The following is a 12,932-nucleotide window of genomic DNA, read 5'->3' on the forward strand; positions in this document are numbered from 1 at the left end:
GGTGATACGCCAGTATGACGATGACGAATACACGCTTCCAATGTGCGTTCACCGCGATGTCGCCAAACACGGATGCGACCATCATGATGCTCTAAACAGAACCTGGATTCATCCGAAAAAATGACGGTTTTCCATTCGTGCACCCAGGTTCGTCGTCGAGTACACCATCGTAGGCGCTCCTGTCTGTGATGCAGCGTCAAGGGTAACCGCAGCCATGGTCTCCGAGCTGCTGCAAACGTAGTCGAACTGTTCGTGCAGATGGTTGTTGTCTCGCAAACGTCCCCATCTGTTGACTCAGGGATCGAGACGCGGTTGCACGATCCGTTATAGCCATGTGCATAAGATGCCTGTCATCTCGACTGCTAGTGATACGAGGCCGTTGGGACCCAGCACGGCGTTCCGTATTACCCTCCTGAACCCACCGATTCCATATTCTGCTAACAGTCATTGGATCTCGACCAACGGGAGGAGCAATGTCGCGATACCATAAACCGCAATCGCGATAGGCTACAATCCGATCTTTATCAAACTCGGGAACGTGATGGTACGCATTTCTCCTCCTTACACGAGGCATCACAATAACGTTTCACCAGGCAACGCCGGTCAACTGTTGTTTGTGTGTGAGAAATCAGTTGGAAACTTTCCTCATGTCAGCACGTTGTAGGTGTCACCACCGGCGCCAACCTTGTGTGAATGCTCCGAAAAGCTAATCATTTGCACATCACAGCATCTTCTTCCTGTCGGTTAAATTTCGCTTCTGTAGCACATCATCTTCGTGGTGTAGCAGTTTTAATGGCCAGTAGTGTATTTCAGCCTTTGTATGTTAGGGGTATTTGTTGTAACTACTCCCACCTGATTTTTCGTGCGCGCTAATGTTTGACAAGGAACCACTTGAGTGCAAGATCACAAGCTCAATCTTTAGTATGGCTCATTTCAAAGTGCTGTGTAAACAATTATGAAAGGAAAAATATTAGCTGCTAATGACTCACCACGTGCATCAGGAGGGCGACAGAAAAGGAGTGTCTGGGAGATGCAGAGATGAACCTTCTATGGGATCTATGTATTACACTTCACAGAATGGACATCGTCGACATTCGAGAAATGTTCAAAACAAACCACTGACTTTCACCGTGAACACCGAACGAGAAATGGCGCCCCACAGCGATCACAAAGGTTCGCACCATCAAGATAGAAGGGGAACTGCTTGCGAGTTATAAACCGTGAAGGTCGTTCAGCTAGGTACCCACTCCTAAAAAATGCATATACACTGATGTTGGTGTAACGGGGTGTTGAGAACTGATGTAACGTGATAGCACGCAACCGAATGAGAAACAGGTTGTCCTGGAGCTTATCGTGCAACTGGCTATCCATTAAGGCGTAGCTGTAGATAGTGCGATAATATGTTTTATAGGCACGGATAAAACAGACATCTAGAGGCTGCATTTGTCCTGTGGTTCCAGGTCGTATGAAGTGCAATTTCACACATTTCTCAGGAGGGATACTTTGCTCTAAAGGAACACAGACCAGGAATCAAGCAAAAGCTATTTATTTTGACCAGCTGTTGGTCAAAAGCAGTGCTTATACCATAGCTGAAGTTCTCTTATGCCCATTTCCCACTCTTATTTGCTATGACGTAAACATTCCTTACTGGCCTTACAAGATCACGCACACGACAAGGAATAGTAGGGGCCAGGACACCGCCAGCTTCTCGCAGCACAATAAATGACTTTCCAACCGATTTATCATCCAGATTAACAGTCGCCATTATTGTATAAGAATGCGTTAAGACATTGATGTTAGTTGATCTTGATACAACTCTCTTGGTATCTTTAAAAATGTTCAAATGTGTGTGAATTCCTAAGGGACCAAACTGCTGAGGTCATCGGTCGCTAGACTTACACACTACTTAAACTAACTTATGCTAAGAACAACACACACACAACCATGCCCGAGGGAGGTCTCGAACCTCCGGCGGGAGAGGCCGCGCAATCAGTGACATGGCGCCTCTAACCGCGCGGCCACTCCGCGTGGCGTTGGTATCTTTAATTTCTGGGTTTTCTTTCATTCGCATTTCCTCTTGAAATGCCGATTGGTTGGAGCTGAAAACAAATTCCTTACTGAACGATGGGATAAGTTTGTTTATCTCATCTACAAATTTTCGTGTCGATTCTGCAGTGTGCTGTCAATAGTCAAGTCGAAGTTTTGTTTGAAATTTCGTTATCTTACGTCTTCCAATCCTGTACCACTGTTTGAAGTTATGCAACCATCCACTGCTTCAGTTGGAATCACTGTAGTCTAGTCAAGCGTAATTTTATGTACATAACTTTTTTTTACTGTACTGGGGATGATCTTCGATCCGACAGGGTAGCCGAGAGCGCTAACGCGCTGCTTCCTGGACTCGGGTAGGCGCACCGGCCCCGGATCGAATCCGCCCGGCGGATTAACGACGGGGGCAGGTGTGCCGGCCAGCCTGGATGTGGTTTTTAGGCGTTTTTCCACATCCCGCTAGGTGACTACCGGGCTGGTCCCCATGTTCCGCCTCAGTTACACGGCTCGCAGACATCTGAACACTTTCGCACTATTCCATGGATTACACTTGACCCAGACAGTTGGGGTGCACTAATTCCGTCCCGGCGGGTACGGGATGGCGGCAGGAGGGTCATCCGGCCACCCCTTAAACATTAACATGCCAAATCCGAGTAACGATGGCTGACCCTGCGGGACAAGGCTCAAGCGATAGAAATACTGGGGATGATCTTCCATGTACGCAATTACGTTTAGCGCCCACATCTTGGACAAATATAGTCCTTTACTACGTTTCAGTGCAGACGTGATTTGTGACTCTTTTTCTAGCAAGGATGATGAACTGCATGGCTCGACATCTGTTTCAGTATCACTTATTTGTTAAACACGTAACGTCATCATTGAACTTCTCATGTACATAGTCCGCACAGTCGAGCGTATACGACAGCACACATTCCACAGACTCATCTTGCAGAAACGCTAATATTTCATCTGCCACTTTGTTCTCACTCTGCAAAATTCCTTGTGGTCCTTTTTGACGAATTGTGAACTTCGGAAACTGTTGTTGTAGATATAATGCAGTATTTGCTTTGTTTATCATTGTCATTGCTTAGCTTTGTATAAACACCACTAGCAGTGTACCACTACTGTGTTTTACTAGTCGACTGAGCAGTTCAACTACGATCCATACCCACATGCTGTGCTCACCATTGGATACCTCCAGGCCCGACACTAGTTGACATTAGCAGCCAATATTGTGGCTGCATGGTAGACAATATGTGGGGCGTCGAATGCCAAACGCCGTACATCATTGCCTTTTTGCGACCTCGCACTCAAGAAGTCTCTCCATGTGGAGTAGTAGCACAAAGCAACTTAGTCTTTCTGAACTGTTAGGACACTTAATTGACCATAAATGTTTCAATTTTATCCATGGCGAATATTTGTGGCTCACAGTATTAATTCAGTTTCATCGGTTTGCTGATTTACTGCAGGTTTTGTGCCAGTGATTTCGTTTCGGTAACCCATCACGTTGTCTGTATTAGTAACTGAGCATTCTATTCTTCCAGTTGATATTAAATGTTTGCGCCTTCAACGCTTGTTTACCAGACGTGTGGATTAGTTGTAGGAGGACTTTTCTTTGAAAAGATGAGTTTTCTTTTGTCCACATGTCTACCAGAGGTGTAACCACTAGTCTCTCACACAGCGCACATGTTCTTGTATCATTAACTAACGTATGAACCAATATACTACATGCACAGTACGCGGCTTTGCCAGTCGAATGAATACCTACATGCAGTGGCAATTTCCTCCCATTTCATTCAAAATCAATTAAAAATATTTATTTAATTTCATGTCTGTCCATGGTTGAGGATCACCCTTTCTGCTGAACCTATACTAGTCACATATATATCTTTCCTGTAGTACAGAGAGCACCAACAGATGTGTTAATGATATCTTTTGTGTATCCACTCCACGCACTGAGGCACGCATTTCCCAACCTTTCACATTCCATCGGATATTACAAGCAGTCGTAAACGAGTGGACAGTTTTATGTGCATCAGTTTCTCTCTGTTACTGAACCTCTACGTCATTTATATCATAAGTAGGGACCATTAGGTTGATTATCTTTATCTGTAGTGCTGCGTTAATAAATCCGAAAATGGTTCAAATGGCTCTGAGCACTATGGGACTTAACTTCTAAGGTCATCAATCCTCTAGAACTTAGAACTACTTAAACCTAACTAGCCTAAGGACATCACACACATCCATGTCCGAGGCAGTATTCGAACCTGCGACCGTAGCGGTCGCGTGGTTCCAGGCTGTAGCGCCTAGAACCACCCCGGCCGGCCAATAAATCCGAAACACAGTCTTTTATATTACAGTACAATCCCAAATCCTTATCTAAATTTCACGATTTTTAATAATTGCTTTATCAGTTGCATTTTATAAATATTTCACTCAGAAAATCCAGCCAGCATTAACTACCAAATAAGGAGGAGGGGGATAGTAGTGTTTAACGTCCCGTGAACAGCGAGGTCAGTAGATATGGAACACAAGCTCGGATTAGGGAAGGATGGGGAAGGAAATCGGCCGTGCCCTTTCACAGGAACCATTCCGACATTTGACTGAAACGATTTAGGGAAATTACGGAAAACCTAAATCAGGATGGCCGGAGACGGGTTTGAACAGTGGTCCTCCCGAATGCGAGTCCAGTGTGCTAACCACTGCACCACCTCGCTCAGTACCAAATAACTAAGTACCTTTCATGTCCGTACAACTATTGACTATGTCACAACTGTAAATGACGTGTGTAATGTAGTTTGTTAGTTCCAGTACCAGATACATCATAAGCTTCTGACTACATCATACGTGTCTGCAGAATATCGCTAATTTGTTTTCTCTAAGAACAGTTAGGAATGGAGGCCTTCCACATGATTACGATAGTACAGTCATCAAAACATGTCGAGGATAAAATAATAACTTGCCGTTCATGCAGTTACAGGAACATTATCATTCAAATTTCATACTGTCCTTTTTCGTCTAGTGGACCGATGGCCCAGTGAGACATATAATCAGCAGTGCATGGAGGGTATAATCCAGACAGAGGAGGTTCTGCAACATTTTGGTACATGAAATTTGGGTCGTCCAGAGACAGTTGCAGACGGTCGAAGCGGTTAAAGCAACCGCTCACGAGAGGCGGTAAATCTGGCTTCGAGTCTCAGTCCAGTACAAATTTTCAACTTTCGCCACTGCACTTCGACAACGCCCTGTGAGGCTGGAAGTCACTAGTTTCCCATCTACACCTGCCCTTCCCTTCCCATTCCTCTATTTCATATACCATGTTTTGGGCCTACCCAGCCGGCTGCTGTGGCCGAGTGGTTCTAGGCGCTTCCGTCCGGAACCGCGCTGCTTCTACGGTCGCAGGCTCGAATCCTGCCTCGGGCATGGGTGTGTGTGATGTCTTTAGGTTGGTTAGTTCTAGGTCTAGGGGACTGATGACCTCGGATGTTAATCCCCATAGTGCTTCGAGCCATTTGAACCATTTTTTGGGCCTACCCATTCAGGTTACAATGAAAATGAACCAGGGTCTTTATTTTAACATTCTTGGTGACCGAACATTCTCCCACATCTTCGTAACGAGTATGTTGCGGATACTCTTGTCTTCTAAGACGACAACAGTCGTGTTAATAGGACTGCAAGAATACGTTGCTAGTGTAACGAACATCCAGCAGGTCACTGTCACCTCGATTGGCCATTTAAATCGTTAGTTTTCATTTGAGAAAACTCCGCCCCGATACCTGAATTGTCAGTGTGACTGACTGACGTCCTAAGAGGCCCGGGTTCGATTCCCGACTGGGTCGGTGATTTTCTCCGCTCAGGGACTGGGTGTTGTGTTGTCTTCATCATCATTTCATCCCCATCCGGGGCGCAGGTCACCCAATGTGGCGTCGAATGTAATAAGACCTGCAGCAAGGCGGCCGGACCTGCCCCGTAAGGGACCTCCGGGCCTATAACGCCAAACGCTCATTTCCATTTCCATATGAGATAGTCTAGATAGTCTAGGACTATCTGGACCAGCGGGTGGAAAGTAGGAGAGAACTTCCCGCAATTTGGTAGCTCTGACGCACGCAATCATCAGTGAGTGGCTTTAGCTGGACATGGCATACGTAAAGAAGTTCCGAGCTGAGGACACCATTAATGCTAGAGGGGTGTTACACGGTATTAACGAGATGTCTTCTGGGCGACAAATTTTTTGTTCTGTGTGCTTATGTGACATAGGGATACGTTAAGAACGTATAAGCAGAATGAGAGAAAAAGCGCCGTACCTGTATGCAGCTGATGGTGTCGAGCAGCGGATTGTGGCGGCGCGCGGGCGGGCGGCGGTAGCGCTTGCACGGGTGGTAGACGATGCTGAGATCGTCCTTGGCACCCTGCGGCGCCATCGCCGCGTCCGCGTCCACGCTGAACTCGATGGCCGCCGTCGCCGACGCCGACGTCGACGCAGACGTAGACGCCGCCGGCGCCGCAGGGCCCGACATGGCGCCCAGTTCCAAAGCACTACCACCGATCACGGCACGCCTGTAGGCGAACAGAACACATCCACATGTATGACTGACCAGCAACTGGCGTTAAACAGAAAAATGGAAATATGGGTTAAGTGGTATTACTCTTCAAACAGAGTGGTAAGGCAAACTTGGAGAACTACCATACAGTTCATTTGTTATCACGTTTTTACAAACTCCTGACTAAAATTGTAACAAACCGCTTCACAAGAGAGCTGGATTTGTATCAACCCGTTAAGAGAACGATATTTCAAAAAATGGTTCAAATGGCTCTGAGCACTATGGGACTTAACATCTGAGGTCATCAGTCCCCTAGAACTGAGAGCTACTTAAACCTAACTAACCTAAGGACATCACACACATCCACGCCAGAGGCAGGATTAGAACCTGCGACCGTAGCGGTCGCGCGGTTCCAGACTGAAGCGCCTAGAACCGCTCGGCCACAACGGCCGGCGAACGATATTACGCAAAAGGTTTTTCGGCTATGGATCATATCCAGACCATTCGTCTTCTTCTTGAGAAAGCAACCAAGTACATCATGAGCTTTCATCTGGCCTGTATAGAGTACAGACAATATTTCGACTCCGTGGAGATTTTGGCAGTCATAACTGTCCTTGGAAATGCCGGTTTATAAAGCTCCTGAAATACATTTATGAACAAGCAACCCTGTCACAGTGGATGAAGAACTTATCACCACTTTGATCCAGATCGACAAAGGAGTTCTCTAAAGTGACACCATCTCTACGAAACTATTCGCCCTTGCATTGGGAGATATTTTCAAATCACCAGGCTGGAATAAAAAATCAATGCCTCATATCTGAACCACCTGCCTTTTGCTGACGATGTTGTGGTCACCAGTGAAGACTTTTAAGAACTAAAGAATATGATGCCTCTACAAATACTGGATTGGAAATGAGCATCAATAAAACGAAACTACTAACCCTGAACAAGCAACCACTTACAGTCGGAAACCAGCCTACAGAAGTTGTTGGTGAATACATTTACCTTCTCCACAAAATTAATCTAGGGAAAAACAATCAAAGAACAGAAATTCTCAAGGCTAGTGTTATAATACATGGACCCTACCGGCCTACGGCGGGGAAACTGTGACTCTAAGGCAAATGTTCGTAAACTACAGCGCTCACAACGAGCCGTGGAGCGATATATGCTAGGATTGAGCCTCAGGGATAGGATTCTATCAGAGGACATTAGCAGGAGAACAAAGGTAACAGACGTCCTAGAGAGACTTGCCACCCTGAAGTGGCAATGGGTCAAAGACGTATCTTTGCAAGATCACAAGAGGTGGACCGGTAGAATTTTTCACAGCAGGTCATGGGACTACAAGAGAGGCGCTGGAAGACGTCAAAAGATATGGCTTGATGACGTGAAGCTGGTGACTGTAATACGATGGTTCCACGTTACTCAAAATCGAAGACAATGGAAACATACAGAAGCGACTTGCAGCCATTGATTAAGATATGTAGAAGAAGAAGAAGAAGAAGAAGAAGAAGAAGAAGTAGTGTCTAAATTAGATGTATTTTGTTTACGTGTTTTCACTGGCTCCGTTGAACTATCTGAGCCACAAGTATTTGGTCATAGGTACGAATTTCACGTTGTAGCGAAAGGGTCTCAATGGTCTTTTGAAAAGAGAACGCTCTTATCACCTCGACAGTCTGAATACACAGACAAACGTGAAAAGCGTCACACCATGAACACCTTACTCGACCGATGAGAAACTGACAATGCGGTGTTTCCATGCTTATGGGTTCATCTACATCTACATCTACATTTATACTCCGCAAGCCACCCAACGGTGTGTGGCGGAGGGCACTTTACGTGCCACTGTCATTATCTCCCTTTCCTGTTCCAGTCGCGTATGGTTCGCGGGAAGAACGACTGTCTGAAAGCCTCTGTGCGCGCTCTAATCTCTCTAATTTTACATTCGTGATCTCCTCGGGAGGTATAAGTAGGGGGAAGCAATATATTCGATACATCCAGAAACGCACCCTCTCGAAACCTGGCGAGCAAGCTACACCGCGATGCAGAGCGCCTCTCTTGCAGAGTCTGCCACTTGAGTTTGTTAAACATCTCCGTAACGCTATCACGGTTACCAAATAACCCTGTGACGAAACGCGCCGCTCTTCTTTGGATCTTCTCTATCTCCTCCGTCAACCCGATCTGGTACGGATCCCACACTGATGAGCAATACTGAAGTATAGGTCGAACGAGTGTTTTGTAAGCCACCTCCTTTGTTGATGGACTACATTTTCTAAGGACTCTCCCAATGAATCTCAACCTGGTACCCGCCTTACCAACAATTAATTTTATATGATCATTCCACTTCAAATCGTTCCGCACGCATACTCCCAGATATTTTACAGAAGTAACTGCTACCAGTGTTTGTTCCGCTATCATATAATGATACAATAAAGGATCCTTCTTTCTATGTATTCGCAATACATTACATTTGTCTATGTTAAGGGTCAGTTGCCACTCCCTGCACCAAGTGCCTATCCGCTGCAGATCTTCCTGCATTTCGCTACAATTTTCTAATGCTGCAACTTCTCTGTATACTACAGCATCATCCGCGAAAAGCCGCATGGAACTTCCGACACTATCTACTAGGTCATTTATATATATTGTGAAAAGCAATGGTCCCATAACACTCCCCTGTGGCACGCCAGAGGTTACTTTAACGTCTGTAGATGTCTCTCCATTGAGAACAACATGCTGTGTTCTGTTTGCTAAAAACTCTTCAATCCAGCCACACAGCTGGTCTGATATTCCGTAGGCTCTTACTTTGTTTATCAGGCGACAGTGCGGAACTGTATCGAACGCCTTCCGGAAGTCAAGGAAAATGGCATCTATCTGGGAGCCTGTATCTAATATTTTCTGGGTCTCATGAACAAATAAAGCGAGTTGGGTTTCACACGATCGCTGTTTCCGGAATCCATGTTGATTCCTACATAGTAGATTCTGAGTTTCCAAAAACGACATGATACTCGAGCAAAAGACATGTTCTAAAATTCTACAACAGATCGACGTCAGAGAGATAGGTCTATAGTTTTGCGCATCTGCTCGACGACCCTTCTTGAAGACTGGGACTACCTGTGCTCTTTTCCAATCATTTGGAATCTTCCGTTCCTCTAGAGACTTGCGGTACACCGCTGTTAGAAGGGGGGCAAGTTCTTTCGCGTACTCTGTGTAGAATCGAATTGGTATCCCGTCAGGTCCAGTGGACTTTCCTCTGTTGAGTGATTCCAGTTGCTTTTCTATTCCTTGGACACTTATTTCAATGTCAGCCATTTTTTCGTTGGTGCGAGGATTTAGAGAAGGAACTGCAGTGCGGTCTTCCTCTGTGAAACAGCTTTGGAAAAAGGTGTTTAGTATTTCAGCTTTACGCTTGTCATCCTCTGTTTCAATGCCATCATCATCCCGGAGTGTCTGGACATGATGTTTCGAGCCACTTTCTGATTTAACGTAAGACCAGAACTTCCTAGGATTTTCTGTCAAGTCGGTACCTAGTATTTTACTTTCGAATTCACTGAACGCTTCACGCATAGCCCTCCTTACGCTAACTTTGACATCGTTTAGCTTCTGTTTGTCTGAGAGGTTTTGGCTGCGTTTAAACTTGGAGTGAAGCTCTCTTTGCTTTCGCAGTAGTTTCCTAACTTTGTTGTTGTACCACGGTGGGTTTTTCCCGTCCCTCACAGTTTTGCTCGGCACGTACCTGTCTAAAACGCATTTTACGATTGCCTTGAACTTTTTCCATAAACACTCAACATTGTCAGTGTCGGAACAGAAATTTTCGTTTTGATCTGTTAGGTAGTCTGAAATCTGCCTTCTATTACTCTTGCTAAACAGATAAACCTTCCTCCCTTTTTTTATATTCCTATTAACTTCCATATTCAGGGATGCTGCAACGGCCTTATGATCACTGATTCCCTGTTCTGCACTTACAGAGTCGAAAAGTTCGGGTCTGTTTGTTATCAGTAGGTCCAAGATGTTATCTTCACGAGTCGGTTCTCTGTTTAATTGCTCGAGGTAATTTTCGGATAGTGCACTCAGTATAATGTCACTCGATGCTCTGTCCCTACCACCCGTCCTAAACATCTGAGTGTCCCAGTCTATATCTGGTAAATTGAAATCTCCACCTAAGACCATAACATGCTGAGAAAATTTATGTGAAATGTATTCCAAATTTTCTCTCAGTTGTTCTGCCACTAATGCTGCTGAGTCGGGCGGTCGGTAAAAGGAGCCAATTATTAACCTAGCTCGGTTGTTGAGTGTAACCTCCACCCATAATAATTCACAGGAACTATCCACTTCTACTTCACTACAGGATAAACTACTACTAACAGCGACGAACACTCCACCACCGGTTGCATGCAATCTATCCTTTCTAAACACCGTCTGTGCCTTTGTAAAAATTTCGGCAGAATTTATCTCTGGCTTCAGCCAGCTTTCTGTACCTATAACGATTTCAGCTTCGGTGCTTTCTATCAGCGCTTGAAGTTCCGGTACTTTACCAACGCAGCTTCGACAGTTTACAATTACAATACCGATTGCTGCTTGGTCCCCGCATGTCCTGACTTTGCCCCGCACCCGTTGAGGCTGTTGCCCTTTCTGCACTTGCCCGAGGCCATCTAACCTAAAAAACCGCCCAGCCCACGCCACACAACCCCTGCTACCCGTGTAGCCGCTTGTTGCGTGTAGTGGACTCCTGACCTATCCAGTGGAACCCGAAACCCCACCACCCTATGGTGCAAGTCGAGGAATCTGCAGCCCACATGGTCGCAGAACCGTCTCAGCCTCTGATTCAGACCCTCCACTCGGCTCTGTACCAAAGGTCCGCAGTCAGTCCTGTCGACGATGCTGCAGATGGTGAGCTCTGCTTTCATCCCGCTAGCGAGACTGGCAGTCTTCACCAAATCAGATAGCCGCCGGAAGCCAGAGAGGATTTCCTCCGATCCATAGCGACACACATCATTGGTGCCGACATGAGCGACCACCTGCAGATGGGTGCACCCTGTACCCTTCATGGCATCCGGAAGGACCCTTTCCACATCTGGAATGACTCCCCCCGGTATGCACACGGAGTGCACTTTGGTTTTCTTCCCCTCCCTTGCTGCCATATCCCTAAGGGGCCCCATTACGCGCCTGACGTTGGAGCTCCCAACTACCAGTAAGCCCACCCTCTGCGACTGCCCGGATCTTGCAGACTGAGGGGCAACCTCTGGAACAGGACAAGCAGCCATGTCAGGCTGAAGATCAGTATCAGCCTGAGACAGAGCCTGAAACCGGTTCGTCAGACAAACTGGAGAGGCCTTCCGTTCAGCCCTCCGGAATGTCTTTCGCCCCCTGCCACACCTTGAGACGACCTCCCACTCTACCACAGGTGAGGGATCAGCCTCAATGCGGGCAGTATCCCGGGCAACCACAGTCGTAGTCCGATCGGGGGATGCGTGGGACGAGCTGGCCGTCCCCGACAAACCCCCATCCGGACCCCCACAGTGATGCCCATTGGCAACAGCCTCAAGCTGTGTGACCGAAGCCAACACTGCCTGAAGCTGGGAGCGAAGGGATGCCAACTCAGCCTGCATCCGAACACAGCAGTTGCAGTCCCTATCCATGCTAAAAACTTGTGCAAAGAACGTCTGAACTGATCTACAGAGAGCGCAAACAAAACGACACAAAATTGAAGCGGTTATTAAAATACAAGATTGCCTAGTAAATGCAGTAATGCTGCCACTTGTGCACTGCTGACACACTGCTCGGCGGCGGAAGGAGACTACGCGATTTAACACTATTCGAGTACTAAAACGTGATGCTACAACTCTCAAATACTATAATACGCCCGAAATTTATGAATTAAACAATGCAAGTACCAAAAACACGCAAAGAAATTAAGAATTAAACTATGTAACAAATGAGTGAGCTAGGAGTATACGACTTGCTGCTGCAGCTGCTTATCCAACGGCGGCAGGGAGCACACTGACTGTGACCAACCGACACTGGCCGTTCAAAACAAAAACAGATGACAGACGACTACGCGAATTTACACTATTCAGGTACTAAAACGCGATGCTACAACTCTCAAATACTATAATACGCCCGAAATTTATGAATTAAACAATGCAAGTACCAAAAACACGCAAAGATTATGTAGATTAATCGCACATGCAGCTCATCGAGCTCTTTCCTATTTTGAGGAAGGTCGAATAAGTGCCATGAGGGACATAGGAGCATCATACAGGGTGTTTCAAAAATGACCGGTATATTTGAAACGGCAATAAAAACTAAACGAGCAGCGATAGAAATACACCGTTTGTTGCAATATGCTTG

At 46.2% G+C, this 12,932-nt stretch overlaps 1 protein-coding gene and 1 long non-coding RNA gene across 2 annotated transcripts in view; both read right to left on the reverse strand.

Moving 5' to 3' along the window:
- Positions 1-6,474, reverse strand: part of LOC126184435 (uncharacterized) — a 110,506-nt gene extending 104,032 nt beyond the window's left edge. Inside the window, exon 1 of the mRNA XM_049926827.1 lies at positions 6,351-6,474. Coding sequence (XP_049782784.1) covers positions 6,351-6,467 — 117 coding nt within the window. The 5' untranslated portion in view covers positions 6,468-6,474. The remainder of the gene's footprint in view (positions 1-6,350) is intronic.
- Positions 6,475-6,499: 25 nt separating this feature from the next.
- Positions 6,500-12,932, reverse strand: part of LOC126184912 (uncharacterized) — a 495,668-nt gene continuing 489,235 nt past the window's right edge. The window contains exon 3 of the long non-coding RNA XR_007536903.1: positions 6,500-6,603. This is a non-coding gene — a long non-coding RNA (uncharacterized LOC126184912). The remainder of the gene's footprint in view (positions 6,604-12,932) is intronic.

The sequence above is a fragment of the Schistocerca cancellata genome, chromosome 4 (genome assembly GCF_023864275.1).
Source record: "Schistocerca cancellata isolate TAMUIC-IGC-003103 chromosome 4, iqSchCanc2.1, whole genome shotgun sequence".
Lineage (NCBI taxonomy): Eukaryota > Metazoa > Arthropoda > Insecta > Orthoptera > Acrididae > Schistocerca > Schistocerca cancellata.